Source organism: Drosophila navojoa, chromosome 2, assembly GCF_054131105.1.
Source record: "Drosophila navojoa isolate 15081-1374.11 chromosome 2, UAZ_NAV_1.0, whole genome shotgun sequence".
Classification (NCBI taxonomy): domain Eukaryota; kingdom Metazoa; phylum Arthropoda; class Insecta; order Diptera; family Drosophilidae; genus Drosophila; species Drosophila navojoa.
The window spans coordinates 22,671,206-22,688,376 of record NC_142890.1 but is presented as its reverse complement, the minus strand read 5'-3'; the positions used below and the strand labels follow the sequence as shown (position 1 = coordinate 22,688,376).

The 17,171-nt window shown below is 40.9% G+C and overlaps 1 protein-coding gene across 1 annotated transcript in view; it reads right to left on the bottom strand.

The window, feature by feature from the left end:
• Nucleotides 1-5,161: 5,161 nt before the first annotated feature.
• LOC108660342 (cytotoxic granule associated RNA binding protein TIA1) overlaps nucleotides 5,162-17,171 on the bottom strand; it is a 99,939-nt gene continuing 87,929 nt past the window's right edge. The window contains exons 5-9 of the mRNA XM_030383045.2: nucleotides 7,412-7,514; nucleotides 7,146-7,338; nucleotides 5,548-5,895; nucleotides 5,302-5,470; nucleotides 5,162-5,242 (exon numbers count right to left, since the gene is read on the bottom strand). Coding sequence (XP_030238905.1) covers nucleotides 5,201-5,242; nucleotides 5,302-5,470; nucleotides 5,548-5,895; nucleotides 7,146-7,338; nucleotides 7,412-7,514 — 855 coding nt within the window. The 3' untranslated portion in view covers nucleotides 5,162-5,200. The remainder of the gene's footprint in view (nucleotides 5,243-5,301; nucleotides 5,471-5,547; nucleotides 5,896-7,145; nucleotides 7,339-7,411; nucleotides 7,515-17,171) is intronic.

Sequence of the window (17,171 nt, the reverse complement as noted above, 5' to 3'; positions counted from 1 at the left end):
CAGCTGAGCAAATGACGAATGACTGCATTATGAAATTGAAACAAAGAGTTAGCAAGCTCAAAACTGAACATGTGTGGACAATTGATAATGTAATATACATATATCCACATTAGTTATGCCCATAAAATATTCTGTATTTTCTTATAATTGTACTTAATTCATTTAATTCATATTCCATATATTCCTTTTTTGTTGATATTTTTTTAATAAATTTAATTTGAATGAATTTGTCAACTGCATCCATTTCAGGTCAAGAGAATGATATTTTTTCATAAGTGCACTGAGCTGGGATCGTGCAAATAGTCGTATGAGTAATAAATGAGTTTAATGGCTGAAATATTGAATAGTCGTTGCTTAATTTTGGGCTATTAGCTGCTCTTTTTGCTGGCTGCACCAGCTGCAGCGCGGCAGCGGCAAAGGCGGCATAATGGGTTCAATGACAAAAGCGACTGCGGCGATCCCAAAGTGCAAAATGCAGTAAAATATTGAAATTGTACAGTTTCCCGTTGTGCAATGATGCGTAATGGCAGTCAAGTTTTTGCCGCTGACATCGAGTGACGCTACAAGCGAGTTGAAAGGTGCACTCAAACACACACACACACTCACATGCATGCATGTAGACGTGTATGCGCAGCGAGATTTTGATTTTACGTGACCAGCATGTGGCAGTTGCATTTGGCGTTCTTGCTGCCATAGCAGCTGCAGCGGTGGCAAACCGAGTCAAGTGGAAACGCGACATGTGCAAATGCAGACAGACACATTCGGTTGTATTTATGAAATGTATATGTAGAAATACATACCATATGATAGCTCTCACTCTTTAAGTGCTTACCAGTTTTTTCGTGTGCCAGATAAATCCATTTGATATCAAGCAAATTCGTATATTCGTGCAGCTGGGCCTCAAGTGTCCGCTTCAATTTGTATACAAATCGAAAAATGTTGATTTGTGTTCTTAATACCTTTTCAGTGTACAAGGATGAAAATAATTATTGAGCTTCATTACAGTTTTAACAAAATATAATTTAATAATTATATAATTTTTAATTTGATATGTTTCGTAGCTGTCTGCAAATTTTCCGATATTACTTACATTTATATCCTGTTTCAAGTATTTTTAATTTCTACCCATTATAAAGTTTATTTTTATACACTGAACCCACTGAAAATGGGAAATCTGTGTGAAATAGTTCTGTTTAAAACATTTATTTTTGTAAAATAAGCATAAGAGAGTTTAAATGTAAATGGAAGCCGCTTTTCCTATCATAATATATTTGTAACCAATCTCTAATTATCCTCAAGTGTATTTGTACTTAATCTCCTGTTATCATACATACTTACTGTATATCTGTTGATGCATGTATATTTATAAGGATGCATGTTTAGAGGGTATCGCCCCGTCTGGCACTCGGCTAAAAAGCTATCGCAGTTATACTCTGTCCATCTCATACACGCTTCAATCAACGCTCAATAATAGACGTTACGGATTTACTCACCTCTGCCCACCTTAATTGGTATTCCATAAATGTAAAAAAATGCAATTATTTTTTATTTATTTATTTATTTATTTCTCCTTTTTTTTTTTGTTTTTTTGATTAACATTTCCATTTTATTTGATTATTTTTCCTGCTTTTCCGCATTTCACTATGCATATTTTAACTGGTTCGCCTCCACACCTTACGTGCAATTGTGTGTGTGTGTGTGTGTGTGTGTGTGTCTGTGTGGTTTTGCTGTGTGTGTGAGTGAATGCTATCCGGGGGGGAGCCATGTTCGATTTGATTGGATTGAATAGGCTTTGAAAGGCTCTTAACATAATTATACCATTCTGCTTGCACGCTGTTCATAATTATTCGTCTGTGTTACGCTCTTTCTATTTGACCTGCTGCTAATTCCAATGCAATTACATGTGAGTGTATGTGAGTGTGTGTGTGTGGCTTTTGTCATTTTCAACATATTTCTGTTGTTTTATGCAGCTTTGTTTAATCTCTGGCATTTTGTTGTTCTATACATTTAAATTTATATTTTTATTTATTTCTGTTTGGATGAGTGTTCATGTGTGCTATTTGCTTTCACAAACACAAACACAAACACACATACATTGATAGACATTCTTTAATTGTATGCATTCTTTTTGCTTTGTTTTTTTCATTTTTACCATATCTTTATATATATATATATATATATATATTTATATGTACATACACAACATTGAATCATTTATTGTTTTAAATTTTGTTTTTGCCCTTTTATGTATATGCATTTCGCTTAAACCATATATGTGTGTATATGTATATGTGTACATAATTAAATATAATTATGCTAAATACATAGCCATATCTCATATTATAGGTAATAGTATTATAAAGAGTTTTGCTCCACACTCATTCTATTTCTTCTGCTTTTCTTTGTTTTTAACTTTTTTTATTCTCTTAAATTTTGCTCTAGCCCTCTATGTTCAGACACTTATCAACACACAAATGCTTAAAGGTATATTCAATTGATCTTCTTGCTCTTCTGCCAAGATGTCTTCTTCTTAAATATTTGCGCTCTTCTTCTTGCCTCTATTGTAGTGTATTTTCATTTGTGTGTTTATTTAAAAGTATGCATAGCTTTTTCTTTGGTAAGCAGACAGTTTTGTTGTTTACTCAAATAACATTTAGTATATATATAGATAAATATATACATATGTATATATATATATATATGCACACACATACATATTTATATAAGTATATGTATATAGATTTTTTGCTTGTTTGTTTGTTTGTTTTTGTATATATATATAATATGTAAAGTTAAAGTTTGCAAACAACGCTGCACAGTTTTTGCCATTGGCTCTCAAAAAACACGGTTTGCCAAGTTTTAAAAAATAAATCAGTTTACTTTGTCAATAGCATCGTTTACTCTCATCGCATTTAATCACAACTTAGAGAAATTAGACGCACTTCCTGTTGGGCTCTCCACAGTTCCCCAATCCTCCAAAGTGGGCTAATTTTAATTTTAATATATAATTTACATATATATATATATGTTTTTTTTTTTTTTTTGTTTTTTCGTTTTTGCATTCTTGTAAAAAATAGTTTACAATTTTGATGATTTTCGATTTTGTGGTTCGCCTTAGCCTTTGTTGTTGTTTTTTTGTTTGTTTGTTGTTTTGTAAATACCATAGATAATTGTGTTTCGTTAACATTTAACATATAGTATATGTATATATAATATATAGTTACAATTACAATCTTAACTAAACATTGACTAAACTTTGAAATTTGCTTTACTACACGTCGCAGCCGACGTCCCAAGGTTCGCGCTGACTATATATAATTATATATATATATATAATTTACTTTTAATTGTATTTCATCTTCTTTTGGTTTTCTGTTCTACTTGTTTTCATTCTCATTTACTTTCTCTAAATAATTCGCTATCCTCTGCCTCAGTTGGCTTGACTTTCACTTGCTTAATAATTGTATTTTGTTCACATTTACATTACACAAATACACGAAGAGATTTCTATATAAGTTACACCTCGATTAATTACGCCCACATATCAAGTGCTGCACTCCTACGTAGTTGTGGGTTCTCATGGGTACATCTAGATGTATTTTATGTTCATAATTTTTATATTCTTCTTAGGGTTGCCTTTTGGTTTGTGTTGCTTTATCACTATGTTTTACCTATGTGCACATTTTCTAATTTTTCCGTTTGACTCGTGTTTACATTTAGCTATTTCGAAGGTATTTCTGTGTCTTCATTTGAATTTTGTTTTTATTTATATTTTTTTTATCTATATAGTTTTCGACGATCGTATTAAAATTGTAAGTTTTAGTTTACGATTTCGTTTGGTTTTGGTTCCTTTGCTCAATGGTTAAACTTAACAAATTTTTTCAGAGTTAACTTATTGAAGTAAGTGGGACCGAACTCATTCGCCGCATCTTTTAAACCGGATCTTAAATTAGGCACATCTAATAAGTTAGTTAGTTAACTACTCGTGTCGAGTAACAAAGATGGTGGTGTCTGCTTAGCTCAACGACAACACATCCGAAGATAGTAGCGAATCAGCTTAAATAGTTTGGATCTCAGTCAATGGAAACATTTAGCTCGACATCTTCTGCCTGTGGCTATAAACACCAATCGAAAGGTTTACGTGGACGCTGTGCCCCAGCAACATACGGAAAACCTTTGACCTTAGCATCAACTTTATTCTAACTTCGACTTCCGCTGCTGTGTATGTATGTCTATTATATATAGATGTATATAGTTGCGCCTATAACTAGAACTTCCTAAGAGCTGCACCACGGCGACCCACGACTGCAAGAATATAGACACAAAATAACACACATACATACATATATATATATATATATATATATATATATACATACACATACATACATATGTATATCATTTAAATAATATTTTGTTTCTTGATTGAATTAGTTGTACATTTAATGTTAATTTAGCTATTGCACATTTGGCTTTATTGCTGTTGCTGTTGTTGTTGTTGTTGCTCTTTAAACTTAAACTACGTTTGCCTTCATTTTGCAGTTGATTTATTTCTATTTTCTGATTTTTTTTTTTTTTTTTTATTTATACTAGATTTATTTAATATGCTTTGCTTCAACTCTGAATATCTGATGTGATAATCCTCGATCGGTTTCTGTTCTGTTTGCTATTCAAACGTGTCCTCTTCTATGCACTGGCTACTGGTTCACTTTTCGCTATGCTAATTTCGCTAATGTGTCGACGCGGGTCATGAAATAAAACTTGCCGTTTCTCATGCACTCGAATCTTAATCTTTGTACAGTTCGGGCATGCCATAGACGGGATTTACGTGGCTCACGGGTGGCTGTTGCTGCTGAAGCTGTAGCTGCTGCTCGCTGCTGGGCATCTGCTGGGCCACCCACTGTGGCTGCGCGTAGTGCAACTGTGGTGCGTACTGGGTCGTCGGCTGTTGTTGGTGGAATTGCTGCTGCTGCTGTGGCTGCAATTCGTAGGTCGGCTGCTGGTGGTGGAGTGGTTGCACATGGTGGTGCTGTGGTTGCTGTTGTAGCTGGAAACGCGGCTCCTTCACATAATCGCCGCACGGTGGCTGCTCCTGTTGTTGCTGCTGCTGTTGTTGCTGCTGCTGCTGCTGCTGCTGGTGCTGGTGCTGGTGCTGGTGCTGCTGCTGCTGTGTGGGATACATGGCCACCGCTCATGGCAGCTACACTAGCAAACTGGGTGCCAGCCACTCGTCCTCTGCCAGCTGAAAGTGCCACAAGCTAAGTATCGAGCATACGCCGTAATGCTGGCCCGGCAACTTACCTGCGGACTGACCTGAAACTGTTGCATGGGATAGGCAACAACACCAGCCGCCTGGGGCAGAGCCCCGCCCACGCTCTGCGTGATCTGTGGCGCTGCAGCGGCCGCTGCGCTGGCCAGCTGCGGCTGCGGCGGCACACTCTGCCAAGTGCCCGGCAGCTGTACGCCCATGCTATTTGGGGGTGGAGATGTGAGAGTGGCGTTCGCCTTGGCTTGCTTCTTCGTATTCAATCAACAAGATTCGCTTACCCCATGTAGCTGGCCTGCTGATAGCCCGCGAATTGACCGTAGGTGAAGCCCTGCATGCCCTGCAGGAACTGGCCCGGCTGCAGGGCGCTGGCCGGGGCTGCAGTGGGATATGTGGGTGCCGGTGGATACCAATAGCCGGCCACTTGCTGTCCATAGGCGGCAGCTGCTGCGGCTGCGGCGGCCGCCGAGCCGAACGGAAAGCCTTGCGCCAGCGCCTGGCCGGCGATGGCGGACATGTGATTCGGATCGCCGCTCTCCTTGCCCCACGCGCACTTCACCGGCTGCTGGTTGATCTCCGTGTTATTGACGGCCACGATGGCGTGCGTAGCGGCCTCTTTTGTCGAGAATCTAAAGGCGTAATTTTGTGTGTGCGCGTGTGTGGGTGTGGGTGTGGTGGCAGAGTATACAGTTAGAGTAAGCTAATTTTCTGGGGGGAGTTGGCTGCAGATTGACCTGCTTAAATTTCCATTTAACCTGCAGCAACAGCAGCAGCAGCAGCAACAACTTCGACAACAAGTTGTGTTTTTGTCAGAACAAAGCGTAAAAGTGGTACAAGCGTCTGTGGAATTGTTCTTGTGCTTGTTGTACTTGTAGTGGCTGCTAGTTGAGAGTCGATTTTGTTGTTGTTGTTGCTGCTGCTGCTGCTGTTGTTGTGGCTGAGTTTGAGTATAACTGGTGCAACTGCGCAAGCAGCGGCCACGGCAGAGACCACTTGTAGTCCCCAAGCTCATTATGTTACAAAGCGCCAAACAATGCCAATGCGGCTCATTCGCTCTCTTTTCGCCCCCCTGCCGCCCCTTGCTGCCTGCTCAGCATGACCCAGCTCATTCTCTCTCTCTCTCTCTCTCCCTCTCACTCGCTTTACATGCCACAGAAATGAGTTTTGGACAGAGCACAAAAGGCGCACATGAACCTGGCCAGCAGCAGCAGCAGCAGCAGCAGCAGCAGCAGCAGCAGTGCATTGCCCCGCCCCCTTTGGCTGCTGGGGCGCCGTTAAGCCCCAGCACTCGCCTGGTGGCCCAATGGCGCACCATTAAAACCCTATCAGCATTCGCGGCGGCAGCTGCGATCTGCCCGCAGCTCGGATGCATTCCCTCGACTCGTGTTCCTCGATTTTGACTGCTTTGTGGGTGGATGGGATGGGAGAGTGGGCTACATACTTTTTTCCCAAGGAATATTTTCTGCTTTTTTTTTCTTTTGCATGGGCATCGAAGTTGCTGCTGTTATTGCGTTTCATTGTTTAGCTGCCTCAAAATTGAGCTGAATACTGTTGTTGTTGTTGTTGTTGCTGTTGCTGTTGTTAATGCGGTTGCTATTGCGGTTGCTGAGTGCAAAAGTGTAGTTGATTTATTAACGTGCACTGAAATGCCGCGCACTCAATTGCAACGACAACGACAGAGAAAGGGAGAGTGAGACAGCGGGAGGGAGAGAGCGGGCTAGCTGCTGAAAACGAAATCAAAATGGCGCTAAACAATGAGCAAATGTGGCACAAGCGTCCGCTGCTCGCCATTGTTGCCAACCCAACCAAACTCCACGCCTCTTCAGACAAAGACATTGCGAACATTGCGTATACGCAATGGGTGACTGGGTCCACTTACCGCACAAATGCGTAGCCTTTGTCCTTGAACACGCGTATCTCCTGGATGGTGCCGTACGGCGAGAATGTCTTCTGCAATATCTCCTCGTTGAGGAAGCCAGAGAGGGCGCCGTTGATGCCGCCACAGTACACGGTGCAGTTGGTGGGGCTGCTCTGGTTGTACACCTCGTCAAAGGTCAAAGGTTTCACGTTGACTGCGTGAAGGTGAATGCAAGAGATCAAATCACACATACATACATACATACTGGAATATCCGCGTACACTTACCGTCCGCCTTGGTGGCCGGCGGTTTTCGTGTTGCCCAATTCGTGCGTATGGACCGCGAGCCTAGCCACTGGCCGTTCATGGCATTGATGGCGGTTTCCGCTTCCTGCAAAGTGCCAAATTAAATGGAAAGCAATTAGCTAAGAGCTGAGCGCTATTTGCCACAGTTTGTCTAGCCGCTTAAGCCGCTTACAGCCGGAGCTGCCGGCCAGAGCAGCCAGCAGCCAGCAGCCAGCAGCAGGCTCCAAGTAAAAACATCAACAAACAGCTCAGAAAGTGTTGAAGAAAAAACAATTGCGTTCGTCGGAAAGTTGCTCCTTGCTGGCAGCGACATTGTTGCTTGGCCACCGCTCGACTCTGGCTTCCTCTCGCTAATCCAGCCAACACCCCAGCCCTTCCCTCGTTGGGGCCTTCGGCGGGCGCCGCATGCACAAATTATAATTTCAATTTGGCGAAAAAGGTATTTCGTGCGTATCAAACGTGATTCATATGAAAATGATTGCAGCCAGCTGCAACTCTTGCATGCAGCTGCTTAACTCTGTATGTGTGTGTGCGAGAGTTGGGCGTTACAGAGCAATTTTCGTTGCCGCATACTGAAAGACCAAGTCGCAATCGAGCTACATTGCCATTATGAAGTTTGTTGGCATTTGGCGGTGCACGTTTCGTGCCGTGCGGCGGCGGTGCAGCACGGACTGTGTAACCAGGCACCGGCCGCCGATGGTTCTCTTAAGCTTTTTCTACTTTTAACTTTCCAGGTACGTGCCACGCTCGAAATCAGGCACAAAAAGCTATGGAAAGTGTCGCCCAACGCTATGCTCTGTAAAAGTAAATTTGTCTCTATGTGGAAGCCCCAATCGGAAGCTCATATATAGACCAGACTGCGATGGGAGCGAGAGAGGTATATGTATAGTAGAAAGTCAATGCTAAAATATTATATATACCTATTGTACATGCGTAACGATCAATAGAACATAGAATAGCTAGACAATTGGTGGGAATCTTTAATCCGTAGATATATGAATAAACTGATAAACCAATAGAAAGGGTATTGAGCTAAAAAAAAATGATAGTATATTCTCAAATATGGAAATTAATGGAGAATATCCTTATATCTCACGATCTATTTAAGAACAAATGTATAACTGAAGAGATCATGGATCATAGAATAGAAAATAAAGAACCAAAAAAGTAAAGCAAATGAACGAAACAATTTCTATATTCTTAATGAATTAATTGGTTATGTTTTCAATCATATCATATTGGCAAATAAGTTACAATTTTGTTGAGATATATATTTAATAATTTCATAGCTTCATTTCAAATCGTATTTCCCATTCTCTATAAGGGCAATTGCTCTTGCTTTCAATATCTTTTTATAATAAAATAAAATATTTTTGTAATAAACAGATTATTAAATATCTAAAGAGAGATCTTGACATTCCATTGCCACATACATGTGAATGTATTATAGCTATATCTGATAGTTCTTTAAAGAGTATTTCCTAGTCTATCTACGGCCGATTATTCTTTGGTAATTTTTTGCTTTAATTTAACCACTTGAACAGAAGTCAACAATTGAGTGGCTGCCCCCAGCGATAAAGCAAGCAACTGTCGCGCAACTTTGTCCATAATTTAAACTGAGTGAGTGTATGTTTGTGTGACTGTGTGTGTGTGTGCGTGTGCTTGCCTTGGTTAAGTCACGCAGTTTGCGTGCGTGCGCATTTTTATGCATTGCCAGTTGCATTTTTCATATTTGCATAAACTATAAATTTTACATTTTTTAACCGATACGCATCGTTGATTGCGACACTGCAGCAGCAACAGCCAGGACAGCCAGGGCAGCCAGGACAGCCGGTACGGCCAGGACAACAATCAGGACAGCAGCGGCCCAGCAGGGCTGGCAAACAATGCGACGGCCCGCTGCACCGTCTCCGACCCCTGTTCAGCAGCAGAAGCTATTTAAATATTTTACATTTATTTATCAGCCGTGGCACTGAGGCGACTGCAACTTTAAACAGCCACATGCAATATTTAATTTACTGCCAACAGCCAGTTGCTGTTGTTGTTGTTGTTGTTGTTGTTGCAGTTCTTGTTGTTGTGGCTCCCCATTCGGCTTGGCTTCATTTGACAGGCGGTCTTCAAGTGCAGTCGCTGTAACAAATGCAGTTTGCAGCTCTTTGCTGTTGTTTCTGCTTCTCTTTCTGTTGCTGATTCCGATTCCCATTCCGATTCTGTTTCAGTTTCAGTTTCTGTTTCTTTGGCTTTGCCAATTGCAATTGCAATTCCATGTGTCAACGGAAATTGTCTTAACAAACGGTCAGCTTAGCTGCTGACTCGAACTTTGGCAGCCGCTAGCCGATGGCCACGGCTAATGCAATGCCACAGATAGAGCGAACTTTGGCCAAAACTTGCCTTTGCTGCTGGGCAAATTGTTGTTGCTGCTGTTATTTGTAGAGCCTGGCAAAAAGTTTATCAATCATTTTGGTGGTAAATTGCTCAGAAAACATTTGGTGAACATGAACTGCAAGGCGTGAACTGAACTGCATCTTCTCGAGACTTGTTTAAGACTCAGGCACGAAATGTGCTGGCATGATATTTATGAGTCAGCCATGAGCGTAAATACGCTTTTAACTGCTCCATTGCCTGTCATAAGTTTGCATTTACGGTGCACAGTTCGAGGACCTTTAAATAATTTGCCAATTCATCTGGTGTGCAAGTGTTGGTTGAGTGCCGCAACCTGACACCCGATCGCCTGGCCTCAACTTGCCAAAACTATTTATGAAACTTCCATTTAGAGTCCAAGCACACACACACACACAGACACAGAGAGAGATGGAGAATAGCAACACGAACATGAACAAAAGCAAAACCGCTTCAAAAAATGTGTAAAACTAATTGCAAAGTTTCCGGACAAAAACATGGGGAAAATAACAAACGGAATGAACAGAATATTTTGGTTCTATCAAGACAATTTCTGGCAATTGCTTTTCGGATCATTGGCATTGCCACTGCCAATGGAGTTTTAGGCAATCCTTGTGGCATGGCTGAGATGTCGAGATGTGGCATTGCCAGTGCTGTAGCATCCGTTTGTGGATAGACAAAATTAATTAATTGTGTATGGAAAATTTGCAGCTAATAGCGAGGAAAACTTTCGACATGTTTGCCTGCCTGCGGTTGTGACAACTAGCACAAGCAGAGCCAGAAACGATAACTGGAATGGAGATGTTTGAATCGAACATACGGCTAGTAGATACCCTGTACGATATATATGATAATGATAGAACTAGAAATCGGAATGATCAGTTGGATATATTCTCTATATGCAACGAATGTATTCTAATTGAGTGAATTGAGTCAGCTGTAATTTAATTAAATTTTATTCAAGATCTCGCCCAGTTTGGCTGGCTACGCGAGTGGGAAACAGAACGTGTGCTAAGCTTCAGGAATGGCACGAATGCTGAAAATCGGTTGCTGGGGAAACAAGTTTATTTAATGGAGACGACAACTTCCGCTTAAGGAGAAGATAATTAATTTCTACGAAAGATGGCGGCAAAAGTTTCTGGCTCGCTGGACGGCCAAATTTAAAGAAAATTTTCTGTAAATTCAATTTGATGTTCAACTTGTTGTAAGTCATTTTGTTGATGCTTTTGCCGTGCGCCTTTGTAAATATTGATTACTTGATAAGCGTTGCGAATCCTTTAATGCCCCCGCATGGCCCTAAAAAGGGAAATGAAACTGCCAGGCGGCTAGAATGGCTTCCTGGCAATAGTATTGGGATATGGGTAGGGGGGCAGAGTCGTAAGCGTCGGTAGCGGTGGCCGTTGCTAGAAGTCAGAAAAAGTTTTTGTTGCTGTGCAGCTCGAGAAACAGAAGCAAAAAGGCGAAATACCTTCATTAAGCGAATGAAGAAAGCAAAGTAAGTTGAAGAATTTTTAAGTGGTTTAAAAGGGTTTTGTCATACTTTTCATCTGGATGCTACCAACATCCTAGGGTGGTGTACCCAGCGCCCATTCCAACTGCCGCAAATGGGTGGGCTGACGTTTTGTATACGCAACGCAAGTCGACAGCAAGACATTTTAAATGTTTATTAAAACAATAAGGAAATGGTTTGTGCCCGGCTCAAGCAACAACAACATAAAAAGGCTAAACAGGAAAAGGAAAAAACTGTAGCGAGCGAAAAGGTGAAAAAAGGCAAAGTCAAACATACAAAAGGGGGATTATCCTCACACAAATACTCTCGAAGAAAATGAGAATGTGTTGCCTTTTTTTTTCCACTTGCTGCCGTTTTGTCTTTCAAATAAGGTAAGCAGACGCCGAAGCATTTAGTGCTGGTCAACCCGGCCATTCAGCTCTCCGGCCGCACATCATCAGGCTAAAAGGATTCGCAAGTCGGGTTTCTAAGCCAGTTTTGTGATGTTCTTCGGTCAGATTCATTAACGTGGCTATTTAGATAAGCGCCCGAGCTGCCAAAGCATCCGCAGCGTCTTTAAGGCCGCCCATTATATCCAATACGGATCTTTAAAGTCGCAACGTCAGAAGCCACAATCAGCAAGCGGCAACGGCCAATTCGTCTGGCAAACTCAGGATTTCTGGCCATCTCTGATGATTTCTTGATATTTATAGAATAACTCAAGTGGCAAATCGTTTACACACTTGAAACGCTGTCCCATTTGTCGCATTCTAAAGCATCAAACATACATACATATATCGATGTGTGTAAGCCCGACAGCGAGCGGGGCCAGCTCACCCTCATGCCCAATCGATGGCTAAAAAACTGTTTTCATTTCGTTTTGACCAAAAACGTTTTCGATTTTTGACCATCGCCTGGTCGGTCACACATCACAACATTTTCAATGGTGTGGGTGGGACTGTGGGTGTGGGTGTGGGCGTGGACGTGGACGTGGACGTCGGCCTGAAAATCAGTATTTTACGCAAGAGCGCATTTTTGTCAAGACATAATTCCATGGGATTTATTTGTGTATGCCATTTTTTTTTCCTTTTCATTTTTGCTTCTCTTTTTTTTTTGGATTCTCTTTTTTTTTTTTCATTTCGATTCTGTTTCGCATCGGCTTGCCACACCCCTCTCAATTGTTTTTTATGGTCGCTGCCCCCGCAGCGCCGGCTCTCTGTCCCTGTGCTCAGCATGTCCAGTGGGTCAGCTTATGCGTGTGTTGCCAGTTTTGGACCTAAAATCACTAGTTTCTGAATTATTATGGAAAGCACAAAATGAATGTTCAGGCCATTTATATTTATAACCGAGTTTTGTCCGCTTCAGCGAATTTATTACGCACAACTTTTATTTGCTATTTTGTGTTTCCAATGAAATTAGCTTGAAATCGAAGCGAGCTTTAAAGAGCAATTTACAAAACTTGACTTTGATTTTTTGCATCACTAAAAATTGTTAAAAATATATAAATGAAAAGAAAAATTAAATTAAAAAGTCAAAATTACTTAAATAAATAAAAGCCATATATTGTGGGATTTTTATCTGAACTTTATATTCTTCAAATATATGTGTTTTATTTATTTATTTTGTTATTATTTATTCACAAGTCTAGTATTGTATACTATTAATATAGTTACATATTGTATATGAAAATGGTTCTGATGCAGTTTATATATTAATTTACCATCTCTATATTTCTTCTCTTCTTTATATGCCGAGCAAAAAAATGTCAAAACTCTTTCTGTGCATGAATCTAATAAACTCAATAAAATCTCTGACATGCATGTGGTATGTCTGCATAGTCTCTAAGGATTTTGGCGTCTCAGTTTTCCTAAAAAGGCAAAAATCTTTAAAGGTCGTTTTCACTGTTTTTTCCGCGTGATTTTGAGGGAATTTCTATTAATAAATACTTTTATATATTTGAAAATTTGAAGAGCTCGTGAAGTTCATATATGTATGTATTTGTATGTCTGTTGTATATCAGTTAAATATAACAACTCGACCATGAAGGAATAAAATCAAGCATCAATAGAAATATATTAAACTGCTTGCACGAACTTAAAATTTCATAGAGCGCTGCAAATATATTTAATATATATGTATATACTTATAAATTTAATAAATTCTTGTGTACATATATAAATATATATATATATGGATGTATATATATGAAGTCATTCATTCTGAGCTGAAAGCAACAGCAATAATAAGCACAGTTGATGAAAAGCAGAAAAGCTGCACTCACTGTCGAATCAAAGTGTCGCAAGCATTGTCAACAAGGAGCGCCGCAGCAGCAGGAGCAGGAGGTGGAGACGGGGCTCGGGCATTATATCTTGTTCGCTGCACACATTTTGACAGTTAAAAAAAGCGAAAAGTACACTCTAAAAGTTGATCGCATTGTGCAACGCACAAAGCTGCCAACGATTGTTGTCCGCTGCCTCAGACAGAGGCAATGGCACCTGCAGCTCTAATGCGATTAAAGGCAATCTCTCGACTGTACAGTGTCTGCAATCAGTTTGAAGTCAATGGCAGTCGTGGCAGTGGCCACTTAAGATGTAAACAACAATAGCAGCAATTGCAACAGCAGCAACAGCAGCAACAGCAACAGCAGCAACTGCAACAGTAGCCACTGCATCAGCAGCCACTGCAAGTCGTCGAGTCGTTGCTCATACGCCGCGTGAGCCGCATTCTCGCTTTGTCGCATTGGCGTGCAATAATATGTTAATGTGATGTGTGATAATAACTGATGCTGCCAACGATGCCATTAGCATTTTCAAGCAGGCAGCTCCAGCTTCGTGTATATTGCGTTTAATGTTTACGCTCGCGTTTCCCATTTCTTTTGTTCTTTTTATACCCTGAACCCATTGAAAATGGGAAATCAGGGTATAATGTTTTTGTGTAAAAGTATGTAACAGGCAGAAGGAATCATCGCAGACCCCACAAAGTATATATATTCTTGATCAGCACGATGAGCTGAGTCGATATAGCCCTGTCCGTCTGTCCGTCCGTCCGTCCGTCCGTCCGTCCGTCCGTCCGTCCGTCCGTCCGTCCGTCCGTCCGTCCGTCCGTCCGTCCGTATGAACGCCGAGATCTCAGAAGATATAAAAGCTAGAGAGCTGAAATTTTGTGTGCATACTCGTGTATACCATACGCAGTACGAGTTTGCTTTATTTTTTCGATAACTCATCCGATAACTTTTTTATCGAGAATAATCGAAAAATTGATTTTGTTTTTTGAGCCTCATCGGAGTACTATTAGATGTAGAGACTTCAGATTTACTGTGTATATATAGATGATGAATACAAACATTTTGTAATCAACAGATTTTGGATACCACGCCCCCTTCGCCCCCAATTTGTAAAAAACGTATTTCAAGTACTAGAGACTTGCGCTTTGGAATGTACACACATTTTGACCATATAATTACGCCCTGAAAGTTTCATTAAGATCGTATGTTTACAAAAGAAGTTATTCACCAAGTAAATTCTCATACTATTGTCCACACTGCAGCGCAGCCCAAGCGCAGTCGCTGCTTATTGCGCAGTTAGCAGAGCGCGGGCGCGTGAGGGTGGATGCATGTAAATGTATGTGTGCGTGCATAAAAGAAGTGCAGAATGATAAGAATATCAGCTTGGAGGGTTCAGGGTATCTCCTAGTCGAGCAGTCTCGACTAGAGTCTTCTTACTTGTTTGCTTTTTCTGTTGTGATTTATGATGCTAATGACACGCAGCCAGGAGGCGCCAAGGCAGGCTTCTAGGGCTGCTTCTGCTGCTGCTGCTGTTGCGGCTCTCGCCCGGCTTGATGGTTATTAAATTAGGGCAATTTGTGTACATCGTCAGCGTTGGCTGGTGTTTATTTAAAACATGTTGCCAAACAATTTACGCTCAATATTTGAGGGCTCCTTCAGCTACGCATTATGCAAAGCTCCCGGACTGGCGAAATGCTTATGCGCAGGCGGAAGTGCAAAATGAAGAAAATGTTTCTTCCTTTTCCGTTTGCAGTTGCAATCGAAATGCACACAAATACACACACACACACACAGCGTATGTGGGGTTGGCAATGCGAATCTCACTCTGTGTGTGTGTATGTGTGTGTGTGGGTGTGCAGTAAGCCATTCGAAAAATAACTTTTCAATTTCCGCAAAACCACAGAAAATATATAAACTTTGCTCAAAAATTTAATAAAACTTTTCGCATAAATAAAATTTGCATTAAATCAGCTGCAAGCGACGGCAGCCATGGCTTGGGCATCGGCTTAGAGCGGCGCATATGAGTGTCTATATATATATATATATGTGTGTGTGTGTGTGTGCGGTCGTGCTAGTGTTTGTGTGCAAAACTCATGTCGAGAAACTTAATTTGAAATATTTGAGTTTGGTATTTGGAGCGCGTTTGTTTTTCTTTCATTTGCCTTGGCTGCCGCATCGATACTAATCGAGAAAGTTCGAAAATTTGTCGCCAGCCCCTGCCACTCCCCCTTCCTAACCCCTAGAGCATTGATGCAACATAAAAAGTTAACTAGTTAGTGGCAGCGATGCGTTTGACACATCGCAGTCGCATTTTGAGAGCGCAGCAAATTGCGTATACGCCGCATTGCCGCCGCCTCCGCACCTACGTTTGCTGGAACAAGAACAAGAGCAGCAGCCACACTGGTAATATGGCTTAGCCTGCGGCTTACGACTGACTGACTGACAGCCGAGCCCAGCCCAGCCCAGCCAGTGGCTCTGTGGCCGTGGCAAAGTCTAAGTGTCATGGATTATGCTATGTGTATATTTGCAATAGTTCGCATCTCGTTCAGCTACCGTCGCACTTGCCGCTCCTCGTCCGCGCTCTTGCCTAATCTGTGTACTCATTGTGAAAATATTGATATTGGCATTAAAATTTAATTAACAACTCGCTACGTATGCTGCGTAATTAACTTGGTGAGCCCTTGGCTTTGACGTCACTCGCATGAGCGACGTGAGCATTGATTTGACTTTAGCTTTGATTTTGATTTTGATTTTGATTTCGATGTTGATGTTGATGTTGGTCTTGATTTTGATTTTCTTAACGCCTGTCAGCGTGTCTGTCCTTTGCTAAGCTTACGCATTTTTTCTGCATGGCTGCTTGCCAGCCGAGTTCTGGTTTCCTTTGAAGCCAGCCTCACACTCGGCCCGGGCGTCACCTTTCGGCTTTGTCGAATTTTCTACCTATTAAGCACATGAAATTCAATCACAACAAATACACACACCCGCGCACACTCAAGCATTGCTACAAGCCATTTGTACCCTTATCACTTGTGGTTTGAACACATAAAATATGAAGCGAAAACGCTTTCCAACAGCTTCTTCTGTTCCTTTGCCGAACCACCGTGAGACTTGTTGCATCTGTGGCAAAATATTGCCTATGCGTGACTCAAACTGCACACACTTTTATCCCTACTCTCTCTCTCTCTCTCTCTTTCTCTCTCTCTTTCTCTTTCTCCCTGTTTTCCTTTTTATTTAATAATTGTAGGTAGATTTGAATTATTCATTCAAGTTTATCCCAAGGCTGTTACAGAGCAGGGATTGATTGCCTATGTGCATAATAATTACAATTAAACATTTTCCAAAAATATTCCAAAGTGAATCAACATTTCAATTCACATTTTATCCATATCTTTTTGATTGGTAAAACAGTATAAGAATAGTAATATATCTGTCCCTTTCTATCATATTACGAGCTAGTAATAAAATATAACAGTTCCTGTCATCAAAATGGTAGTGTGACTATGAAAATGTTAAATAAAAATAAATAACTATATAAATAAATTATGTATGTATGTAAATAAATAATAACA